This window comes from Ctenocephalides felis, unplaced genomic scaffold, assembly GCF_003426905.1.
Source record: "Ctenocephalides felis isolate EL2017-DRISC unplaced genomic scaffold, ASM342690v1 CF-g0.4_SCAFFOLD_01886, whole genome shotgun sequence".
Lineage (NCBI taxonomy): Eukaryota > Metazoa > Arthropoda > Insecta > Siphonaptera > Pulicidae > Ctenocephalides > Ctenocephalides felis.
In genome coordinates this window covers 184,818,559-184,843,997 of record NW_020538040.1, presented here as the reverse complement: position 1 = coordinate 184,843,997, position 25,439 = coordinate 184,818,559, and the positions used below count along the sequence as shown (strand labels likewise).

Sequence of the window (25,439 nt, the reverse complement as noted above, 5' to 3'; positions counted from 1 at the left end):
GTCGTCTGGTAAAACTAATCATTATTAGTAGGTACTTATCAAAATACATCAAATGACTTTCAAGTTTTTTAAATCGGTTTAGCCGTTTTTGAGTAAATGACATTATTATTATTGTGGCTTATATTAACTGAGAATGCGTTGCATTACAGAAAATATTGATTACAATATACAGGGTGTCCAAGAACTCAACGTCAAGCCGAACAGGGTGATAGTGTTAGCCGTAACTGCTCTGGAAAAAATAGAAGAAAAATATATGAGTGTGAGGATTATCAAGTCACTTTAGTACATTTTCTTTTTAAAGAGCATTTGTATAGTAATCAGTAACAGCATTTATCCACACTAGAAAGAATTACCAATGATTAATCTTTCTAAATAAATTATATATTATAACATATCAATTACTAAATGTCTTCACTAAGACATATTGTAATTTGAATGGTTAATAAAAAAAAATTAAAGCATGGCTTCTGAACTCGACCGGTTTTGATAGTTCAACAAATGGTCTTAATTCTAGAAAACTTGGGGCAATTGTGTTATTATTTTTGACTATGGCCCTAAAATTGTTCTTCACGGTTAAGATTTCAAAGTTTAAATGAACAAATTTAATAAAAATTAACTACAATATCCGAGAAATTGGCTTCATTTCATCAAAGTTCAAGGTTCCAAACAAAGTGAGATGATTTTTTTTTCTAAATTTTCCCAGGACAGTTATGGTCAATACTCTCACTCCGTTTCGGCTTGACGTTGAGTTCTGGGATACCCTGTATATAATAGGATGTCAAATATCTCCCATCCGCCTTTTTGTATTATAAACCAAGAGCAAAAAAGCGGAAGGGAGATATTTGACAACCTAATATATGATAGAATTATGTTTTGGATATCTTTATAGAACAATATTTTGTTCATTTGAAAAATTGAAAAAATAATAGCAAATTATTATATTTCAATTCAATGAGCTGGTAATTGCCTGTAGTTAACAATTAGTGTGACAGTGTAGTGCTATTGATTACAGGTATAGTTTTTATTCCAAAAATGTTTAAATTCCATAAATTTGTCAATTTTAGTGCCCAAGCATGTGTCATATTAGAATTAATTTTAAGAAATTCATCATCCATACAGCACAAAATATTTTCCCAACAGTGATGTAATCTATTTAATTATTCATTTACACGTTACTTCATATTTATGTGTTACTACAATCAACATTCACGCACTATTAACAAAAGATTTCATATTTTTTTACAGTATTTTTAAACGATGACTATATTCTGAAACAGAATAGTGATATGTACGAAATTTTAAATTAACTCGAATCAATCTGTGATCAACTAAAAGACAATTTTATTAAGATGACTGTTACCTATACGGCGCAAGTAGCCACGTGCCGTGGTTTTGGATGTTTCCTCAAATTGCTATTAAGGTAAGTGAATAAAATAAATAAGAGAAATGTCTACTCGGAAAAATTTCCGTACTGTTTTGTCTGTCCATGTCAAAATGAGAAGCAATTTCATTCGAATTTATAGCGGTAATAATGTATTTGAACAACGATATTGCTATGTCGCGCCTTTACACAAAGAGCATCGTAAAAACAATTTTTAACTTTTATCCTGCGCAGTTATAAAAATAATTTGCACATTTCTTTGGTGTATTTTTAACTTACCGTAATGTTAAACCGAAAATTATACTTTTTGCATATTTTTACTTTTAAGACCTTCTGAACATTTTAAAACACCTTAGAAGAAATGCATGCATGTGCTCGTGTTTGTGCGGATACAATTTTTTGACGACGATTTTGAAAGCACGGATTAACCGATTTGAATGATTCAAAAAACGGTTCAACCTATTTGAGAGTCTGATTTGAATGAATCATTAAATGCACTAACGGAATGAACAAGTTTTTGAGAAGGCAGATACAGTGATTTCGGAGATCCAGAAAAAATATCAAAAAAAATAATATTTAGTGGTCAAAATTATTGGACATGCACATCAAATTATCAGATGTATTACAGGTATTTTAATATGAGTGCAAAGTTTGCATTTTTTTAAGTCCCGTACCGAGATTTTTATTTTTAACTTCTCGTATGGTAAGTTATAGTAATCGCATAAAAACGAAAATACAAATTTTTGCTTATCTTAACCTTTTAAGGTCTTCTGAACATTTTGGCATGCTTTAGAAAAAATGGTTGTATGTGTGTATATGTGTATATATAAGTATGTATGTATGTATGTGTGTGTGGATACAAATTTTGGTCCACGATTGCAAGAACACGGAACAACCGATTTGAATAATTCAAAAAGCATTCGATTCGTATTGATAAGGAGACATGCTAATTAGTTTTTGGTAAAGGCAGGTCGCGCCGTTCCAAAGATACGAGGCAAAAAGTGCCAAAAATGGTAATTGATTTTTTGAGAGAACGAAACGTCCGATTTGTGTGATTCAAAAAACATTTTATTTGTATTGACGAAATGAAGAATTGATAAAATTTTTGGGATAGCAGGTCTAGCGGTTTCGGAGATCCAGTAAAAAAAGTTAAAAAATATGTCATTTAGCGGACAAAAATGATTATTAGACATATGTACATCAATTATCAGATATTTCATAGAGATTTTATAATAACTACAAAAGTTTTGTTTACAATTATATGAGTTCCGTACCGATGTTTATCCGTAAGACTGCGACGCGGCGCTAATGCGCTTTGATATTTTGACTCAAGTTTAAAATATAAAAAAATATTTCAAATTAAAGAAAAGGCAAATTGTTCAAAGAATTAAAAATTCTCAAAAATCCAATTTTTTCAAAGTTTTTATAAAAATTTAAAGCTTTTTAAAAAAAAAATAATTTGTGGTGCGGGAAGTTCCAGCAATTTGCCTTAAGGCACGATGCCATGCACCACTAGTTTAGTTTTATTTGTTGGAATATGTGCACGAACTAAATAAATTTTGTTTTCACTATTTTATAGAGTAGACAACAACGTTTTCCATAAATATTTCACCATCATATTATTATAATAAAAAATATTTCCATTGAGCGAAACCACCTTCCTGATAAAAGTAATTTTATTCTAAGATCTCTTTCGTCGATAAACATATTTATTTCAACACTCACACTTATGCTTAATGCATAAAAATTTAATTGATTCACGTCCATTAAATTAAAAAAAATAGAAGCTGTTTGTATTATTATTATAGAGCCCATCGTGGTGTAATGGTTAAGTATGTGGGCTAGCACAAACTTGTCTCAGGTTCAATCCCAATACATGAAAAGTTTTTATAGAATTTATAATTGAATTCAATAGTAATTCTTAGTTCTGATATCTTCCACACATTACTGATACAATTTTTATAGTTTAATTATTTTCTGAAGCAATTATTATGATATTATCAAGAGTACACGTGCCAATGAGCTATCCAACAAGTAACAAAATTCAAATTCTATTAACAACATTCTTTGAGTAATTAGAATGAAATGTGTATTGATAAAAATAAACTATGATAATATATGACATATAAAAATATACTTTTAAATATGTGTGACCATACTGTTTTCAATACAAAATATATTGATAAATTCCAAAACAGTAGTAGATTTTGTTTAATGACGGTTTTTTGTAAATACTGCGCCGATAAAAAATAACGAAGTTCCAAGGTTTAAAATAATGACTTATAGAGATTATAGATACATATGTTATTTTTAATTATACAAGAAACTGCCTATAGACTTAATGTAAAAAAATGCTTATTGGAGCAATCACTACATTTTTTTATTATTTTATTTATTATTTATTTATTTTTCTTTATTTGTAATTAATTTATATTTATGTTTATTTTTTTATTTTAATTTTTCTTTTTCTTTTTCTTTATTTCTGTGATTATTTTTTTATGTGTAATTTAGCCTTATAACCTATAGAGTTCTGTAGGTAACTCTGACTGTTGTATAATATTGAATTAATGCAAAAAACTAGGAGTGCATGGCATCGTGCCTTAAGGCAAATCGCTGAATCATCTCGTACCAAAAATTACTTTTTATAAAAAAGATTAAAATTTTTGAAGAAATTTTACTTTGAAAAAAATAGATTTTTGAGAAATATTAAATTTTTGAAAAAAAAGTGATTATCGGAAAAATGTGTAAAAAAATGTTTTTCAAAGGTATGCTAAAATGTTCAGAAACCCCTGAAACGTAAAGATATATAAAAACTTTCATTTTCGATTTTTCGTGATTACTATAACTTACCCTATGAGAAGTTAAAAAAAATTAATTGCATAAGTAATGTTTACATTTTTTTAACACCAGACAAATTTTGTTCAGACTACTATATCAATTTTTTTTAATAACTAAAGGTCGAAAGGTCTATTTTTTTACACAAATACAGGTCCTAATATATAAAAACAAATAAAAACTTTCTATGTGCCAAATGAAAACGTATCTACTTTATCACTTACATACATCTCTATAATAAATTATTAGCGAAAAGACTTTATTATGCTAATTATAATCACGTTATTTCACGCTAATTGAAAAACTGTCACTTACACCTGTGCTTCAGGTATAATTTGATTACCTGTAATTATTTTCTGTCATCGACGTAAAATGTAGTATTAAAGTGTATATCAATACGTTTTATTTCTATTTTAACAGCAATAAAAAATTAGCAATTTATAAGTCTTTGTAATCATTTTTAATAATGATTATTAAGAAACAACCCAATGGTCATACTATTCTATTTTGTAATATATTTTTTTTATTAAGACAACCAAATCGTTGCTCTTTTCTAATTGTGATGGGATCTATTTTCATTCAAAACAAATTTGTTATTTATTATTAATTTTCAAGTGAAAATTGATATCACTGCTGTATGACGTCAAGTTAAACGATTTGTGGAATTCAAATTCTTTTTATCTAAAATTGTTTCAATATTAAACTTTTTCGTGTTTGTTTCGATGAGATCATTTTGCTGATTCCCACAACTAGGTGATGTCATTACTTGCCAGAATACATATGATTTATCACAGGCGATATGTTTATAATACCATTTGTGATATTTTATTAGAATAATTAATCTTTTACTGCTGATAAATAGTTTTTTGTACTAAATGTGAATTAGATATTAGATATATAGTATACTATGTATACTAAAATAAATACATATAATTAGTACAGCAAATTATACATTCACATACAAACAATTAGAAAATTTAAGGTACGTCCGAAGATAAATATTTAAATTATTATCGTGGTTATTTGCATTTTCTTGTAATTTACATTATTGGAAAAAACTTTCAACTAAAAATATTTTCCATTATAAAAATGATATATTATACTTTGTGATTCTCAATTATAATTTACAAAATTTAATAAATAGGGTCAAGCGGGGGTGCAAAGGTCCAAAGGACTTTTAGTAAATATGCTGTCTAAACCAAATGAAATGAAATGCATATCAAACAAATAACTTTCGAACTATGTATTGTAAATTCCCTTTTATTTCCTAATCATAGAAATATGTTTCTTTAGTAAAGTTTTCTAAAAGTTGTCACCTGTCCCATTTTTTAAATTTATTTATTTATTTTTTTTAATTTTTTTTCTTCTTTTTTTTCTCTTTTTTATTTTTTCTTTTCTTTTTTTACTATTGGGCGAACAGATACAATGTCTTATTTAAATTTTATAGAGATCTTACGAAATAATAGCTAAATTAATTTACCAATTCAAAATAAAAATTTTAGGAACACATTTTTTTCAAACAATGCTCCGTATATAACCTTGATCTGGTATTTCGTGAGAAATATTCATCAGCAGAAATGAAATAACTATTAATTTAATTATTTTTTATGATTTTTTTAACTTAATTTACTTTTTTATCTACTATTTTCTTATTGTTTAGTTGGTCCTATTTACCCCACCTACATGTAAGCTTTTATAAGCTTCTATAGAGTTATATAAAAAAACTGTTGAATATAAGGCAAATTGCTGAAACTTTTCGTACCGAAAACTAAAATATTAAAAAAAAAACTCTGCAAAACTTTGAAAAAATCAGATTTTTGAGAAATTTTGAGATTTTTTGAAAAAAAATTACTTTGAAAAATTTGATTTTTTTAAATTTTGATTTTTTTTATTGATAACGATAACGATTACTATAACTTACTCTACGGTAATAACAATACAACTTACAAAACGAAAAAATATATATTTAGGCATCATAAACTAAATAAAAGAGCTCAAAACCAAAAAAAAAACTGCAGACGAAACAAAATACTTTTGTTATGAATATTCTTCATGGCTGTTTGTATCTTCTGATAGCGATGTTGTAAAAATCAAGATGATGGCTCATTACGCATCTTTTGCCCTCTACTTTAAAATATCATCGTTAACATTTTTTTTACTTTCATTGTTTTTGAGGAAATGGTGTGGACCTTTAAGCCCCGCTTTACCCTATATACAATTAAATATTTATTACTCATTGACAAATCTCTAGATGCATCAGTGCAAACAATAAAAATAGAACATGATTAAATATTGATTGAAAGGTGATTGCTAAACAAACTAAACATTATATAAGAATATAATTAACACCTGCATGTTAATGCCATAAACAAATGTGAAGTAAATGTACGATAAAAAGCGTTGTTAGTTTTGGCTCGGTTCCTATTTAATGTAGGTAATCTGTTTTTTTACGAAACCGTATTAATAGTTTAGCTAAGCAAGTCATTTTATACTCATTTTATTATATTTACATTAGATGCTCATTTGACAACCACATTCTTGGGAATGGTAGTCATTAGATTAAATTTTCAACGTGGAAAAATATTCCATATTGCTTAATGTTGTGATCTACATATGTTTGTTATAAGATCTTTGGCTATTTATTTTAGATATAACAACTTCTAGCTTTACTAATTTAATTTGATTAAATTTAAATCTTAATTAGATATTCACTACAAATATAATTTGGAGAGAGCCTAGATGAATTATTGCAAGCAAGCATTACAGTTGCTTTTAATACTATAAATAACTTGGAAAGTTGTTCTCTATATTGATGCAGACGTTACATTGTAGGTTATATATTTTCCTTTGATCCAAAGTTTTATATTTACTTTGTAATTTTTAAATGTTCAAAAAAAAATTTATAGTTCATCTGTCTCTGTCAATCTCCTAGTCAATGTAATAATATTTCAGATGGTGAAAGATTTATAGTTATGAACAAACAAGTTTTCCATCTAGTTATAAAAAAAACTAAGTCATTTAAAAATTTTTAATGCATCCAAATGTTTTGAATCCCAGTTCGACTCTTCTTCAGTAGACAATATACACAAATTGTTTAAAATAACACAAATACCACACACGATGAACAAAAGATTTGATTCTTGAGTCACAATTGTGAAAAAGAATTATGTATTTAATAAAGAAAGTTAAAATGACCGTATTGAAAAAAGTTTTATTAATTTTTTTTAATTCTTTAATTTTAATTTTGCTCCATTTTAGTAACTGGATGGATACATGTTAAAAACTGTTTGTTCAAAATTATATATATAAAGTACATTGGCTAACATTGGCTAGTCTGAGGATCGGCGAACATCTATTTTTCTTGCCTCTAAGTTGATCACCTCTTAGATTATTTTTATTTTTTAGATCAATGTCTTTTATTTTATTTTTTTATAATTTGTAATTAAAAAGCAAATACAGCTCAGTAATAATGTATCAAAACCTTGAATTTACAAATGTGCCAAATCAATTTAAACGAAATCAGTTTATGATTTGGCTATTAGGTTAATTTTTTAGTTTAGATTAATTTAATTTAAATGAAATCAGTTTCTCACTTCAATATGCCCCATGAACATTTATATGTGGCATGCGTTGCAGTGAGTATACCTTCCATATAATTTGTGTTAGCTTTTCCTTTCACTCATATAACACATGCTTCTAATTTCACAATCAGTTAGTTTTTATACTAAAAATTGTCTAGAAATATTTTTTATGACTAAACAACGTTTGCCGGGCTAGCTAGTATATATACATAAATATATATATATATATATATATATATATATTGCATGTGTGTGTACATTGGAATAAACTCGTTCTTACAAAATCTAGGACTATAATTCAGTTTCTTCTGATTACAGACTATGTTCTCAATATTTCCTTATGAAGCACACAATTAGCATTCACTGTATCATTCTGTATTTGTAAACAGATCTAATATTATTACCATAAATAAAAGTATTACTTGTCAGTTTAAAATTTCTTAAGATTTTTTTTTCAAACTTGAAATTATAGATTTGAATTTTTACTATAATGCTCTAATAGGGATCCCTATTATACTCGAGTAAGTTGTAATGGTAAGCCTTAAAACATGATAAATTGAAAATTCTGGATTAATAAATATATATTAGGTTAACTTAATTACTTTATAATAAATCAACATTATAATATAATTAATAATTTTGAAACATTTTGTTTTGAAAAAAAATCGATAATTCTGAAGGAATCTCATCAGAACAGCTCATAGAGTATTGTTCTGATTCTTGTTCAAAATAAAATTTTAAACAAATCATATGTTGACAATGATATCCATGTTTTTTGATATTTTAAAAAAATCATATGGATCAGATGAATTATAAAATTTGCATTTAGCATTTTTTATTTTTATTTCCTCTAATCTGAAAAATAAAAAATAAGGGCAGTATCACAAAAGAATTAAGTACGGAATAAATTGATCATTGATGGTGTAAAACTTAAATTTAGGGTTTAAAAGGAAATTGTTTAAATAATTTCGAACAAAATAGGAAAAGTAGGAACTGTTGAAAAAGAAGTTGTATTATATACATTCATTAGAAAATATATTATATACATTTATTTATTTTATTTATTTATTATAGCAAGCCGCAATCAATAATAATAGATATTATTTCTACTCTTGTCTTACATACTATATCAATCTCTTATTTTTCCTAATAATATTTATATAGCATAATATAGACAGCATTTACTTATTTTATATAATATTGAGATAGTTTTAACATATGTTATAATTTCCAGGTGGCGAGGTAGTATTTACAAATTAGTATGGCTCGATTTGCTGGCATTTCTCTTATTATATTACATACTAAATTTAACCTATAGATTATATCTCGATGCTGAAGCTAAAAGGTAAATCTTATCAAATTTCAAAAGGTAAATAATAAAAATATACTTTAATAATTTAACATATTTTTTAGAATATTTGAAGGTATAGTACTATATTGTGCTACATACACAGATTTAATTCCCTTGTCTTTCGTGTTGGGTTTTTATGTATCAATTGTTATGACGAGATGGTGGGGCCAATATACGAGCATACCCTGGCCCGACCCAATTGCTGTTTTCGTTAGTGCTAATATACATGGACAGGTGAGGGTGTAATTGAGGGTTAAATATTTTTATTGACATCATAAATTTATTATGTTTATGGACTTTTTATAAGCCCCATAATGAATTGGAAGCAGCAATATAATGTAGCATTTTTATCTTAATTTGGAATTTAAATACGCATATTCATTTTCGATCTGATTTTAATTTTATTGACGAATATTATGAGTTTGACGATAATAATTTGTTTAGGATGAACGTGGTCGACTGATGCGTCGTACAATTTTACGATACGTCTGCCTATGTATGACTATGGTCTTCAGTATGATATCACCCCGTGTCAAGAAACGTTTCCCTACATTAGATCATTTACTAGAGGCTGGTCTTTTGACCGAAAACGAACGTGTTATCATGGACGATTTAAACACGAAGTTTCCCCGACATTCCAAGCATTGGTTGCCAATCGTTTGGGCTGCAAGCGTTGTGACAAGAGCCAGAAAAGAAGGCAGGATCAGAGATGACTTTGCCGTTAAAACTGTTATAGATGAGCTAAACAAATTCCGTGGACAATGTGGAACATTGATCAGCTACGATACGATTAGCGTTCCTTTAGTTTACACTCAAGTGGTGACCCTGGCGGTATATTCTTATTTTATTACTTCTATCATGGCGAGGCAGTGGACCGAACAAACCATCATTAAGGAAGGATATTTGAACACGATCGATCTATATTTTCCATTCTTCACAACTCTACAGTTCTTCTTCTACATGGGTTGGCTTAAAGTGGCCGAGTCTCTTATAAACCCTTTTGGTGAAGACGACGACGATTTTGAAGTTAATTGGCTCGTTGACAGAAATCTGCAAGTTTCCTACCTCATAGTGGATGAAATGCATCATGATCATCCAGAGTTGATAAAAGATCAATATTGGGATGAAGTGTTTCCTGCTGGCTTGCCGTATACTGTGGCCGCTCAGCAATTCCGAGAAGAACATCCGCAGCCTTCAACTGCCAACATCGAGGTTTCGCCTAGAGGTCGAGGCACCATTCATGTTAACCCAAGTAGTGTCAAGATTGATGACATGAACGGGGCTGGTAGTGATTTGAATACTGTGAGTTACAAATTCATGGAAAATACACCTGAGGTATCGTTAGATTTGTGAGTAATTCATACAGTCATGCTGGTGGCAGTCTGATCAGGTTTCGAACGACAGATCGATTTATATAAAGTTTAAATTTAAATTATAAGTTTTATTTATTTGTAGCTTTGTAGATACTAGAGAAAAGTTTCATTGGAAGTACAACTGCAGCTTCTTCAAAATTATTTGATATATTACATTTGATATGCCTGGTTTTGCTTATATTTTACTAAGCGTTTTTACTGCTACCTAGCTAGATTATTAGATTCATACAGCAAAAAACAACAATAAATATTTGTGAGATATAGCTTAGGATTTTGTATAATTAGGAAATACTACTGTAGTGTGTCTTATATAGATCGATCGTAATAACCGAACTAACTCAGTTTATAACTACATTTGAATTTATATTAATTTTAGTTCTTATTTGACGTTATTCAATACCAGCCACGTAAATCGTATAGTCAATCACTTAAATCTGACTTATGACTCAAATTCTATGTATAGTGTTAACAAACTAACGCTCTATAAAATCTTGTATTTATATCATTCAGAGCATGCACGGCTATTGTCTATTTATATTAAAAACATTTTCCAAATAAAAATTAATATTAGAGTATAGTATAGCTACATATGGAGATGTTTTTTTTTTTAATTTTAAAGAGTGATGCAGTTTTTTCATAAATGGTCCTTGATATTAAGTCCTGATAAAATTAATAAATTCATGTTATATTTCCAGAATGCCAACGATGATGCAGCTAGTGGTATACATTTCGTCGCTCGGGCTGCCTCGCGAAAAGATTCAATTCGAAAGCGCGAACGACATGCTTCTGGTAATTCGCAATCTTCCCTGACCAGCATGGGAGCAGTAGCTACAAGTATAACCAGGGTTAATTCTGTGACGAATGCTTTGAAGAAAATATTCACTCGCGATGACAAATCGCCTACGACGACTCAGACAGATGGTAGTAATAAATTGACCAAAAAAAATTATAGTTTTTGTTTATCAAAATATTTTTTAAAGGTGGCTCTGGATCAGTTCCGAATAACGTGCCGACTCTCATGGGATCTACAAGCTCGGTTAGCTTGCATGGAAAAGCTATAGCTGGTGGTAGTATGCGAATAGCTGACCAAGTTATTGAAGAGGTGGATGAACAGTTGACTATAACTTCCAAAGGACCTGAATACAGGCCTAGTGTTGTAGGCATGTTTTCTAATACAATAGGCCCGCCTCCGCCTTCGGATCCTGTTCCTGTGCCTAAAGGATCGAGTTATATACGAACGCAGTCAGAGACAGGTGAGTTGTGTTTACTTTCAATCTTCTTGTATACATATTTATTTTTTTATATTGTAGCACCTCAAAACATGGGATACGCAGCCGGTACGGATGGAATGTTTAGCACGTCTGCACCTGCTCAGGCACACATCGGCGCAGGAGTCTCACTCACAGATTTTGAAGGCATAACCCCTACAGAACAACAAGGTAAGACACGAATATGTTAATTTTTATTAACAGTAATGCACGACAATGATTAAAATCAGAGTTCCGCAAAGAAGGATCCTTGGCGAATTCCGTATAAAACTTTATATGGGTGCTGAATGAAATGATTTTTTACAAATTGAAATATTTTGTAAATTGAAAATCAATAAATATTTTGTAAAAGATATGAAATGATGATTAATATAAAATAGTTGCAAGTCATAAATCGTATTTTTCTATTTAAGATGACACAACCAGCTTGCGAAGCAATAAGAGCACAAAAGATGAAAATTTTGAACGTTTGAAACAGCGAAGAGAGCAGGAGAGACAAGAAAGAATGATGAAGAAATTTGCTAGATCAATCAGTGCACAGCAAGGAGTTGCAGAAAACTTAATGGACAATGAAGCAATGCTTATGGAGATAATTAATTCATCTCGAACAAGTGTTAATGCTCAAGGTAGATCATCGAGAAGTTCTCTAACAGATAAAGAAGACGCAGCTTTAATACCTTGACAGATGCAATATAAAAGTAGTGCGAAAGGTAAAATAATTGGTTTTAAAAGCCAATCAAAGTTATTTCATTTATAAAAACAAATGCATTGCATTTGCTTAACCAAAATTGGTATTTGTTGTTTTTTTACATTCCATGAATGCGTATTACTACTTTAACTTTGAAATATGTCATCATTGTTAACCTTGTTATTTATTTTATTATGCAAATTAAGAATCATAATAAATGTATTTATTTTAATTTATGATAACATATTCTCATCAGATCATTATTACCCATTGAATACTGATTCATCTATGAAATAAAATAACGATCTGAATATTCACAATAAATATAATAGTTCTAATATTTTACAAGTAAATTACATAAATACATCTTTTATATTATGGAATTTGCGTACTGCCAAGTCCACAGGCAAGTCAAATGAATGATTTGTTAACTTGTCTAAGCATTGCAAGCTATCTACAAAACCTGTAACAAATGTATTACTAATGTACTCATTATTTTAAAAAATAAAAATAAGTTTCAATATAGTGAATAGCATGATGTTTACATACCAGTTTTTACCACGTAACTCCAAGGTGCATAGTGCATATTAATTAGTTGTTTGCATTGTAAAATCAATTTTAACCAGGGCACTAACTTATTAGCACTGAAAATATTAAGTTTTGGTCAATATGTACAAAATTAGGCAGTTTTAGATTATTTTTTGATGCTAAACTTACTTTAAAGCTGCACAAACAAAGGCCTTAAATTGAGAATCATAACTACTTTTATAAGGACTATGATCAGCTATAATTCCTGATACTGCACCAAGCAAACCCTGAAACAAAATTGATAAGATAAGTACACCAAGGCGTAATAATGTATAAAACAGGCTTTCAACAAATAGAAAAATAACATTCATGATTCAAAAGGGAACATTACCAATTTGCTGGACTTCGTAGATCCAACAACTATGCTTAAATTAAAACTCTGCGACAAGCATCTTGCCGGTGTAGCATTATAAAGATCACCGTTTTTGAGATGATAATATTTTAATACAAGTTCCCATGCATGCATAAATTTTGGTACAACTTGACTTCGAAGACTAAAGCACCCAAAGAATGGAACTACGCTGGTTTGCTGCACTGCCTACAAAGATGAGCTTTGAGTGCTTGTCAACAAGTTATGAAATTTAATACACTTAATTAAAATTACAGGCATTAAACCGTGCTGCATAAGGTTTCTTAGGCAAATAGCAAGTTGCTTTCGTACAACTGTAGTTACTCGAATATCAAATTTATCCATTCCTTCATCGGTCTTAAGAATGTCCTTGTTACCTGCATGATTATCGTCAGCCCGATTTTGGTTTAATAATAAAATGATTTCTTCTACAGCAACTTCTAACTGAGCGCGATGATCACTATAAATGCAGAAAAATGGTTAGATTGTAGAAGAATATAAAATAGTCATAAATTTAAATAGCATTCTCGAACCCCCAATGATTATGTTTGTTTTTCTTTAATTTATTATCTGAGAACTGATAAGTATCACAAGCAAATTGGTTAGAAGTAAATATCTGGATGAATTCTGCAGCCTTCTTCATAATACCGCTTGTAGAAGACTGGATTTTACCTTCATTACCACGATTATTATGCTGATCATTACGACTAAAAAATTTCAAATTTATTTTAAAATGTTTATACAAAAATATGTTAATTTTATTGCTACCTATTCAAAAGCGCTACAGCTTTCTGGTCCGTGTTTACAGTTTGCAATCTTTTTGAGTTTTTGAATTTAGCATCGTCCCATTTGGCATATGGACCCTCTTGTAAAAATTTTATAAACCTTTCGAGATCTTGAATTTGTGTTTTCAGTTGATTGACTAGAGCATCTTTCATCTTTAAAGGCCCCACAAGCTGACCTATTGCACAATCCACTTGCTGACGTAGTTCTTCAGGAGACAAAGTACTTTGGTCAAGCTCATCCAAATTTAAATTTATTTTATTTCTTAATTCATCTGCAATTAAAAAGATATACTTATAGTCTGATATACAAAACATTGAGAAACTCTCGATTTTAACATTAGCAAAAACAAACTCAAAGATGATTCTAAAGAATTAACTAAAAATTAAATATATAATCATACCAATAATGATTTTTTGACGTTCAATAAGAACTGATTGAGGAATTCCTGCACTACCAGTAGAATATGCATAATTTTCAACCTCTTGGAGTTCACTTTTCAATAAATTAATTAATTCTTGCTCTCGCAATAGTTTATTTTCAGCTGATGACATCTGAGAACTATCTTCGTTGACTTCATTATCACTAGAACTGAATTCTACTTTTTTAACGCCTCGAAAAGCAAATTCTTCTAGTGATTTTAATAAAACTTCTCGTTCAGATGGTGGTGCCTCTACTATTTGATGTAATCGAAACTGCACCTAATGGAAATATATTGTATGAAAATAAGGTCGTTTCTGAAATGAATTGTGGTGTCAATGTTTACCTGTGCAAAATGTGTTGTTAATGAAAATAAAGACGATGTTAGAAGTTCTTGTTCCTCTTCTAATACTTTTAACCTAAGTGCTTCCTGACTCAAACTAAAATAAAGGTTTTATAAAAATTCAAAATATGTTATGTATATAAAAGTATATACCTATTGCATGTGTTCTTATCTTGAAACGAACTGATTTCTTTCTCATAATTAACGTTGTCATCAACCAGCAACGTTGTTGATTCAGCCATAATTACAGATTTTCATATAAATAAAATTCAATTAAAATTATCAGTTTAAAATATGATCTAAAGTAAAGAAATATAAAAACATATTGAAAACAGCTTTTAAACTATATTATATCATACACAACGCAAAATAAAACGAATATTCGTATCATTCATATAAATAAAATTTTTATTCACTTGTGGTGTGAAACTATTGAACAATAATTGCTACATCAAAAAACATTTTTTTGTTTTAATTCGAATATCGTAACAAGAGAATGTGACAAGTCGGAAGTTACACATCGCAGATAACAGAAATCAATAGCAGGCATTGGTTGTGAAAATGGGTTACAAACAAACCCCCTGGTAGGAAAATTGAATAAAATAAAGGGCGAAGTTTTATTGATAAACTATTAATTCAACTTAATACTAACTAAATATTTTTAAAAATATAAATATAATAATGCATTATATTAATTCGCAAGTTAGAAAGAGAATTAGGTCCACGTTGCGGCCATTACATTTTGTACCTTCAAAACCACAAAGTTGTTTTAGTTTTTATTAATTTTTCTGGTTTATCCTTATTGAATATAAAATTTAAATAAACAATGAAAGCAAAGAAAATTAATTATAATAATTCAACATATCTCTAGGAGTTTACCATTTTCCATTATATTTTTTAAATTTTACCGCATTGAAGTTGTTTCCAAATGCTGTCACCAGGTTAAGTTTTTCCTTTCTACAGTTTCCTATCTATTCATGACTCTTGTGTTTGTTTATGTTTGTGTTTACTAAACTCAATAATGTCTTACTCTCTGTAGGTTAATTTCATGTCTTTTTTGTTTAAAATAATTGTACTTTCGAAAGTAAAATTGTTATGTGAGCTACAGCAGTGCTATATGATTATGAATCGCATTATAAATAAAAGTTTATAAAATAAATACCATTCAATAGTTATAATCGGTATAACTTTGGTGCCACGCCTCAAAAATTCTAATATGAATAAGATGATTCATAGATGGTTATTCTCAATTATATTTGGTCTAATTGCACAAGTTTTATGTCAACTTGACAATAAATTATATGACCAAAATTATAAACCGCAAGACAATCCATATGACCAAAATAACTTCTTAGGTGGTGATAAGTATACAAACTTTCGAAATTCAAATATAAATAGCAATTACAATTTAAATGATTATGGCAACGATTACCGATATAATCAGAATTCAGACCAATTTAATCAATTCAATATTGATTATCGAGGTCCTGGAACCTTGAACATTGATGATTACATTGAAAAATCTGATAATGATCAAAATTCCAATGGTAACTGTCCCAAGTTTTGGATTTCATACAACCCAGATTCCAGTTCGGATTTCAATAGAGGTGGAAGCTATAATGATATATGTTTCAGATTTTTTATTAGTCTCAAAACTAGAAATGAAGCTTTCAAAGTATGCCAGGTAATAACAAATATAAAGGAATCCTGCACTTAATTTGCTAGTTAATTTATATTATAATTTGAATCATATCTTATTTTATTACAGACGTACAATGTTGATTTAGCAAATATTGATACAGTCAAGAAGCATGCATTCATAATCAAGCATCTTATAAAAGATGAAAATCATGATAATCGGTACTTAATAAGTGCAAAACTTATTAATAATCAATGGATCAATAATGACAATACAAATTTAGTTAATGAAAATATATATCCTCAAGATATTAATGAGCCGTATGGAGAATATTTGACTTACAGGTATATTGCAATAATTATAATGTACTTTTTTTAATATCCATATTTTTTTATGAATGTAATAAATAATGTATTATTATACTTCAGCTTTTCACCAGTACAGAATCGATGGGGATTTAAGCCCACGCCTCATAATGAACCTCATTTGTTCATCTGTGAGGGTCACTCAAGTAAACTGCAGCATTATATATATGCTACTCGAGAATTAGACTTTGGAATTGATATTCCTGATAAAAAAATGATTCCTATGGGTCCAGTTTTTGTAAGACAGCCCGAAGATACTATATTTGATATAACTAAAAAAAATATATCGGGTGGTGTAACTTTGAGGTATATAACTTGAGATTATTTATTGAATCACAAAGTTATTTAATTGTTAATTTTTTACAGCTGTTTAGCAGTTGGTTATCCCACCCCAACCTACGAATGGTTTAAGCAGGAATTTGTTAATGATAATTTAACATCATATAAAATTGAACCTCTCTTAAATAACAAGTACACAGTCAGTGGTGGGAATTTAATTATACATGAACCAAAAAAATTAACCGACAGAGGAAACTATCATTGCAAGGCCTCAAATAAATTTGGGTCCATATTATCGAACACTGTTGAATTATCATTTGGGTAAGAATTTTTAAATTTTACATACTTCAAATACTTTTGGCCTGTTTAGATAAACGGTGTGCTTTTCAGTTATATTTTGGAGTTTAATTTGAAAAGACAAGGTGAACGAGGAGATGCAAATTTTGGCAAAGCATTATATTGTGATCCTCCACAGCATTATCCAGGTATAATGTAGTATAAATTACTCAATTTTACAAAAATAATTTTAAACAAATTATAAACTTATGATGTGCATGTTGATTATAAAATGAAAATTTTGTATAATATAATGTAATTATATTACAGGTGTCAAATATTATTGGGCAAGAGATTATTTCCCAAATTTTGTAGAAGAAGATCGTCGTGTATTTGTAAGCGATGATGGAGCATTATATTTTTCAGCTCTTGAAACAATTGATAGAGGAAAATATAGTTGTACAGTTCAAAGTAAAGTTTCAGATACAGGAAGGAATGGACCATTTTTTGATCTCCAAGTTCTCCCTCATTGTAAGTACCAAAATTGTAGCAAAATATGTTTTATTTTTGATTGAGAAATATTTGTGTTATGATTGTTTTAGCTAATTATCAAATACTGCTATTTCCAAATACGTTCCCTAAGTCGTTTCCTGAAGCTCCTATTGCTGGACAGCAAGTTAGATTAGAATGCATGGCTTATGGATAGTAAGTATATGTAGAATTATAACAAAATAATAATGGTAAATATATTACCCCTATTGTGTAAACAACATTTGAAAAATTAAATCCAATGTTTGTTTGTGATATATATCAAATTTGCCCATATTTTGTGCTCCAGTATAATATTATTTTTCAGCCCGGTTCCGACTTATAACTGGACAAGACTAAATGGTGATTTACCTAAAAATGCTTATTTCCAAAGTTATAACAGAGTGTTGATAATTCCTAACATCACAATACAAGACAAAGGTACATATGAATGTACAGTTAAAAATGATAGAGCAAAATTGTCTAAAAAGTTAGATCTGGTGGTGCAGAGTTACCCTGTATTCAACATACCGTTGGAAAACATGATCATGGATATTAAGAGTGAATTGAATTGGTTATGTGAAGTAATTGCTTACCCAAATGCCAACTATACTTGGTATAAAAATGGACAACTACTAGGTATAATTCTATATATTATTGTACTTAATGCAGGTTTATTGACAAATCTATTTTCAGATATGGATACTCTACATGAATTGGACAGGGACAGATATCATATTCAGGATAACATATTGAATATAAAATACTTGGATCCAACAAGAGATAATGGAATGTATCAGTGCAAAGCAACAAATCAGTTAAAAGCAGTATATTCCAGTGCACAACTTAAAGTTATAAGTACGAAGGCATATTTGTTTTAAATTTAGTTTAATGTTAATTAAAAACAAATCTTTGCAGCTCTTAAGCCTACGTTTAAGAAACATCCAATGGAAAGCGAAACTTATGCCACAGAGAATGGAAATACTACTATAAAATGCAATCCTGAGGCAGCACCCAGGCCTAAGATTATCTGGAAGAAAGATAACATTGTAATAGGTAATTATAGAAATTTTGACAAAAAATATTAGATTTTTATTGTATTTATTTATAGGCAGTGGTAATAGAAGAGTAATATTGCCTAATGGAAACTTAGTAATTAGTCCAACCCATAGGGATGATGAAGGATTATACACTTGTGTAGCACAAAATCCTTATGGTTCTGCTGAAAGCAGAGGAAGACTCATTGTATTGCGTAAGTACTTCTGTTAATTTTTCTATGTATATATATGTAATATCCATGTATATATATGCTTTGTTTTAATTTTAGGTGAACCTCAATTTACTCTGAGATTGCCTCAACAGTTAAGAACTCAAGTGAACATGAACATAAGTTTATTGTGTGAGGTTTACTATGATGATTTGCTCGACATCGCTTTTATTTGGACACACAACGGAATACCGATGCAAGATTTTATGTACAACGAGCGCATAGTAAATATATTTGAAATTAAATTCAACTGACTTTTAAAATTCTGTAATAATAATATTACTTTTATTAATATCAGATCATTGATGGTGGCAATTTGACCCTGATCAATTTAACACTTCCTGATAGTGGACAATATGAATGCATAGCCAAATCTGCAGTTGGGCAAATATCATCTAAAACTGTGCTATATATTGATGGCCCTCCAGGACCTCCTGGTGGAATTAAAGTAGTGAATATATTAAAGTCATCTGCTTTACTTCAGTGGACAGAAGGAAACAGTAATGGTCCTCCAATACAGTATTACAATGTGTATGGAAGAACTAATTGGAATGAAACATGGCAATTGATAGCTGAATGTAAGAGCTACAATTTTTAAACATTTTCATTGCATTTAGTGGCATGTTTTTAATCATTTTTTATGTTACTTATAATCAGATATCAAAGGAAATGAGATTGGTCGGTATAATGGTAGGAAAGAAGCATCAGTAAATGGCTTGACACCTTGGTCTGTGTACGAGTTTAAAGTTGTTGCCATCAATAGTCTTGGTCCAGGAACTGACAGTAAACCTAGTCCTTTGTATAGCACAGATAGTGACAAACCTTATATTGCACCAAGAAATATTGGTGGAGGCGGTGGAAAAATTGGAGATTTAACTATCACGTGGGATGTATGTATTATATGTAATGTAAAGAAGATTTCTATTTTATTGCTCAATATTTTTTCCACAGGCTTTGAAACCTCAAGAGCAGAATGGTAAAGGTATTCATTATAAAGTATTTTGGAAAAGACATGAAGGTGAATCAGAATTTCAAACAGAAGTACTGAAAAAGGCTGGCAATATTAATTCAGCGGTAGTTAATGTTCCATCTATGTATTATTATACAAAATATGATGTCAAAGTTCAGGCAATCAACAACGTAGGATTTGGGCCTGAGAGTGACGTTCATACAATTTATTCTGCAGAAGATATGCCTCAAGTCGCTCCTCAACTGGTTGTTGCCAGAAGTTACAATTCCACTGCTTTGAATGTTACCTGGAATCCTATTAATTTGTCCAGAGAGACAATAAGAGGCAAATTGATTGGCCATCGTGTAAGTATCTCAAAAGAAGGGTACATTTTATAACATTATAACTTACAATTAATACATTTCTTTTTTACAGCTTAAATATTGGAAAAAAGACAACAGAGAAGAAGACAGTGTTTATTATTTGAGCAGATCTACACTAAATCATGCTTTAATCGTTGGTCTATCTCCAGATACATATTATTTTGTGAAGGTGATAGCCTACAATTCTGCCGGGGAAGGTCCTGAGAGTGAAAGATATTTGGGTAATTTTTAATATCACATTATGCTATTGAACATGAAATGTTATAATTTACATAAATCAAATTTTTAGAACGCACATTCAGAAAAGCTCCTCAGAATCCACCTTCAAGTGTACATGTTTATGGAGTCAATCCATCAACAGTTCGGGTTGTTTGGCGTTATGTTGCTCCCAGTCAGGAGGAAGAGCCTCTTATTGGATATAAGGTAAATCTTTATATTAAAGGTAATCATTTCACAACTGTTATATTATTTGTACTATTGTAGATTCGAGTATGGGAAACTGATCAAGATATGTCCACAGCAAATGATACTGTTATTTATATTGGTGATAAACTGGAATCATATGTGGAAGGTAAAAAAAAAAGTTTTTTTTTTAAATATATTTAATGTGTGTTTTATTAAACAACATATCTTATTTTGAATTTAAGGATTAACTCCGGGCAAGGCTTATAAAATGAGAGTCTTAGCTTTCAGTAATGGTGGTGATGGCAGAATGTCCAGTCCTACTTTGAATTTTCAAATGGGTAAATATAATTTGGATTTACTAAATAATTGAATTTTATCACATTATACATTGTTGTTTTAACTCTTCTCAATAACCATTTAGGTGATGCTGCAGCATTTAGAAGTTCAGCCAATGGTTTTGAGTACTCAAACATAATGATTCTGTTTAGTGCAATTCTTATTTCAGTCAGCAGATTATAAGGTCATAATTTTTTGTTATATTAACTAACTCATGTTATTAGGTTTTTACAATTTCTAATAGTTTTGAATTATGTGGCGCATTAATTGACAAGATCAATTTGATCCATCAGCTTCAACATTTTCAAAATTAGCAAATTCTTATGCAAAAAAGTCAATTTCTGAAACCGTCTAGAGGAACATGATAATATTTTACAAATATCCATTTGATCAAAACAGTTTGTTCGTAATTCAAATCTTTTTTTTTTTGTTATTGAGACTTGTCTCATTGATTCATTCACTTTCTGAATCTGAAAACATAGTTGATACTATTAGACCTATCATTTTGAATTTTATTGTTGACCACTGTTGCTCTCTTTTGGTGGATTATGAGCTCTATTTATTATTCATACATCACTCTGTAAATATTGTCTATTGTATCTTAAATTTCTAGTCTTGTCTATTTCCGTTTCACATTTTTAAAATAGCTTTTTGTAGTAATTTCTTCAATATTATTATTAAATTATTCAATAGACTCTACATTTTCAACAGTGGTTAATTTTTTAGTTCACAATCTACATCTTGTTTTGCTGGAAATAAATCAGGTCTTTTTGTCTAGACTTAATTCTAACTGGAGATTGGATTCGATTTGAGTTTGCTCTTTTGAAATGTGAAGCAATCTTTCTAACATTGTGCAAATTATAAAAAATTATTTGACATTACAATGTTTGATAGATAATGTGCAAATATTGAGTATTAGTTAGGAAAATGAAAATAACAAATAATACTCAAAAGTATTTGAAAAGGGTATATTAATAGTAATCATTATTTTATTTTGAAATTGTGATCTTTACCCTAAGGCTAAATATAAAAAGGCCACAGCAATCTCACTATTTATCCGTCCATTTTGGTTATATAGATCTTGAATTAATATAAATACTCTAGCCCTTATCTAAGACTTCCTTGTTAAATAATAATGGAATTTAATATATGACAAAATATTTTAACTATAACCAGAATAGTAATGTGTTCATTGAATTTTAAAGTGCCTTAAAAAATATTTACACTATCTCAAATATTACAAAGATAGTTATAATTTAAATAATACTATTTTTTAAAGCCACATTCAGCACTTTCATGTATTATAAGTTATTTTTAAGAATAAATTGTAAATTTGAGCACTTTAATATATTATAAGTTACGTTTAAGAATATGTAAATTTTATGAAATAAAATCCGTCCATTCCATTTAATTATTAATGTTTTTATGACCAATTTGTTTACACCTTTATATTACATAAGTATATATGAACTAAAATTGTGCTACGTTGAACCATAATCTTGAAATGTTCATTTGCAGCCAAATAGTCAAAATAAAAAACGAACCAATAAAATAAAATAATAAACTAAAAGTTAAATAAGAGAATTATATAGTAAGCCACATGATAAACGAATTGTAAATGCAAAATCACGCATGGGGTTTACATATCTAGATAAAAAAAAATAAATTTAAAAAAATCAAAATAAAATACAAAAAATATAAAATAATATAAAAATAAATTAAGAAATTAACAAAATCTAAATATTGAAAAAAAAAAATCAAAATCAATATGTTTGTGTGTGTGTGCATGAAAATTTTCGTCTCATGAATATCAATTTTGCAAACTTTGTTTATGATAAGTGTTTTTAAATGTTTAGCATGTTCTAAAAATAGTTCCACATAATATAAACATTGTAGCTTTTTACTGACTGGAATTCATGATCTGGTGTGTGTTTCTAAAAATATTTGTGTGGTAGATATAAATGTGTTTTGTATACAATAAAAGCTCTTTATTGGCGCGGAAAAATAGATTCTAATATGTAATCGTTTTTAAATGCAATAACAAAAGTAAAATCGAAAATGTTTTTTTTTATATTTTTACGTTTCATGTTTTATACTCTGAACATTTTGGCATACAGAAAATGGATGTATGTGCTGATACAGATTTCGTCGACGATTTCGGGAGCACGGATCAACCGAGATGAATGTATCAAAAACATTCGATTCCTATTAATGGGGAGACGTGTTGATTAGTTTTTGGCAAAGGCATTTTATATTAGGTGCAGCCGTTTCGGAGATACGACTAAAAGTGCAAAAAATGGCAATTCAGTTTTTGAGAGAATGGAGCATCCGATTTGAATGATCATTTTTTCTTTGATACATTTTTTAACTAAAAGTTACCATGGCCCACATCAAAAATTTTTCTGATATCGTGGCGATTACCGTGTAATATTATTATTGCATTTCAGTTTTCGTAAATATTTATATATTCAATGACTGATAAAAAATACTAAACAATAATAGAGATTGGTTTAATCAACATATTCCGAATAGATAATCATTTAGTAATAATTTAATAAATCATAACTTTTAAAAACATATTTGCAGTAAATGTCAAATAATTATTTGAAATGTTCGATAATTTTAAACCATTTTTTTTATTAATAAAGTGGATAATTACATTTTTAACTTTCTGTAGGAAATTTTCACGTTTCAAAGGTTTCTGAACATTTTGGCACCTTAGAAAAAATGGATGTACGTATGTGTGTGTGTGTGCGAATACAAATTTTCGTCGACGATTTCGGGAACACCGATCAATAACCGATTTGAATAATTCAAAAAACATTCGGTTCGTATTGATAAGAAGACAAGTTTTTGGCAAAGGCAGGTCAGCCGTTCCGAAGATACGGGGCAAAAAGTGCCAAAAACGGTAACTCAGTTTTTAATATATTATACAAAAATATAATTTATTATAAACATATTTGAATGTATGCGTCATACAACTACTTAAGTCAGTGGTTTCCAACCTTTTTGGCACCACGCCCCCCCTGCTCTAATAAAAAAATGTGTTAAATAATTTAATTTTTTCAACAGGTTAATTTTATAAATACTTCACTGATATTATTATCAGATCACAAATACAAATTAATATGCAATATTATGTAAAAATATGCATAAAAAAATTAAAAAAATTTTTGTTCATTTTTGAATATCATTTCAAAATTTTTGGGTTATTTTCGAAAATGATATTCTGAAAACAATTGCACGCTCCCCACAGGTTGGAAACCGCTGACTTAAGTGCTTGAAGTTCTTGCTATGTAAACTAGAACAATACAATTGACAATAACATTTTGATACATATTTATAACTTCATCGCTATTTTACAAACAATCTTTTACTAATTTATAAACATTCTCTTTCTGTTTCTATTATCGTTTTGTGTTCTAAAAATAATGTCGTCATAAATCGAGCGCCATATTTGCTTATTGTTATTTGTTATAGTTAGTTAGAGATGGCGTCACATTCACCTGCATGATGTTTGTTTCAAAGTTTCCACTCTTGCAGAATATTGTTTTAATTAGGCAGAGCTTATTCTAGGCTGATGGTTTTGTGACTTTTCTCAACAATTTTCATGTGAAATTATTTAATTTTATGCGTTAATTAAACAATTTATGATGAATTTTCCTCTGCACTATGCATTTTTTATTGAATCGATGTTCAAATAGTATATAATAAACTTAAGTTTTAATTATGAATCGCTCGTAGCTGTTTAGTAGTTTTATTAAATAATGTTTTAATGGTGAAGGGATACTTGTGTTGGCGTAATGTGACTATTTATTTATATCGAAATTCAAATAGAATCCAATAATGGCCTTAACTTTTGATCAGAATGATCGCTCCAGGTAACTTCAATATAGCTGACATAATTGCATGGATTTTGCAAATGCATTACATTTGCAAAATATTGTGGTGAAATATTTATGTTTTTGTGTCTCCAACATCCAGCTGGTACTTTGGATCAATGTCTAGACAGGATGCCACTGATTTATTAATGAGTGAAAATCAAGGTGGAG

The 25,439-nt window shown here is 29.2% G+C and overlaps 4 protein-coding genes across 6 annotated transcripts in view; 2 read left to right on the top strand and 2 right to left on the bottom strand.

Annotated features, from left to right (window-relative positions):
* Nucleotides 1-1,279: 1,279 nt before the first annotated feature.
* On the top strand, nucleotides 1,280-12,489 carry LOC113376498 (bestrophin-4-like). 3 transcript variants are annotated; one of them, XM_026616442.1, is made up of 8 exons: nucleotides 1,280-1,420; nucleotides 9,032-9,142; nucleotides 9,211-9,382; nucleotides 9,593-10,450; nucleotides 11,217-11,442; nucleotides 11,502-11,774; nucleotides 11,832-11,960; nucleotides 12,203-12,489. In XM_026616442.1, the coding sequence occupies exons 1-8, from the start codon at nucleotides 1,350-1,352 to the stop codon at nucleotides 12,469-12,471; spliced, it is 2,109 nt and encodes a 702-aa protein (XP_026472227.1). In that variant the 5' UTR covers nucleotides 1,280-1,349; the 3' UTR covers nucleotides 12,472-12,489. The 3 variants fall into 3 exon arrangements, with proteins under 3 accessions (XP_026472227.1, XP_026472226.1, XP_026472228.1); XM_026616441.1 differs by having other exon boundaries at nucleotides 9,593-10,483; XM_026616443.1 differs by having other exon boundaries at nucleotides 1,356-1,420; nucleotides 9,222-9,382; nucleotides 9,593-10,483.
* A 193-nt stretch (nucleotides 12,490-12,682) lies between these two features.
* Nucleotides 12,683-15,330, bottom strand: LOC113376499 (RUN domain-containing protein 1-like). Its single transcript, XM_026616444.1, has 10 exons — nucleotides 15,114-15,330; nucleotides 14,964-15,057; nucleotides 14,601-14,898; nucleotides 14,183-14,471; nucleotides 13,948-14,121; nucleotides 13,670-13,874; nucleotides 13,397-13,603; nucleotides 13,195-13,292; nucleotides 13,027-13,121; nucleotides 12,683-12,940 (listed from the first exon to the last, which is right to left on the bottom strand). The coding sequence occupies exons 1-10, from the start codon at nucleotides 15,200-15,202 to the stop codon at nucleotides 12,831-12,833; spliced, it is 1,659 nt and encodes a 552-aa protein (XP_026472229.1). The 5' UTR covers nucleotides 15,203-15,330; the 3' UTR covers nucleotides 12,683-12,830.
* A 1,771-nt stretch (nucleotides 15,331-17,101) lies between these two features.
* Nucleotides 17,102-21,643, top strand: LOC113376497 (contactin-like). The gene is made up of 18 exons (XM_026616439.1): nucleotides 17,102-17,270; nucleotides 17,331-17,564; nucleotides 17,634-17,728; nucleotides 17,850-18,050; nucleotides 18,122-18,224; nucleotides 18,376-18,686; nucleotides 18,744-18,905; nucleotides 18,966-19,103; nucleotides 19,159-19,299; nucleotides 19,375-19,538; nucleotides 19,613-19,892; nucleotides 19,972-20,204; nucleotides 20,266-20,628; nucleotides 20,699-20,867; nucleotides 20,936-21,069; nucleotides 21,130-21,217; nucleotides 21,294-21,389; nucleotides 21,473-21,643. The coding sequence occupies exons 1-18, from the start codon at nucleotides 17,179-17,181 to the stop codon at nucleotides 21,568-21,570; spliced, it is 3,102 nt and encodes a 1,033-aa protein (XP_026472224.1). The 5' UTR covers nucleotides 17,102-17,178; the 3' UTR covers nucleotides 21,571-21,643.
* A 1,370-nt stretch (nucleotides 21,644-23,013) lies between these two features.
* Nucleotides 23,014-25,439, bottom strand: part of LOC113376374 (bestrophin-2-like) — an 11,784-nt gene continuing 9,358 nt past the window's right edge. The window contains exon 5 of the mRNA XM_026616281.1: nucleotides 23,014-23,034. Within this exon, the coding sequence (XP_026472066.1) occupies nucleotides 23,014-23,034 (21 nt within the window). The remainder of the gene's footprint in view (nucleotides 23,035-25,439) is intronic.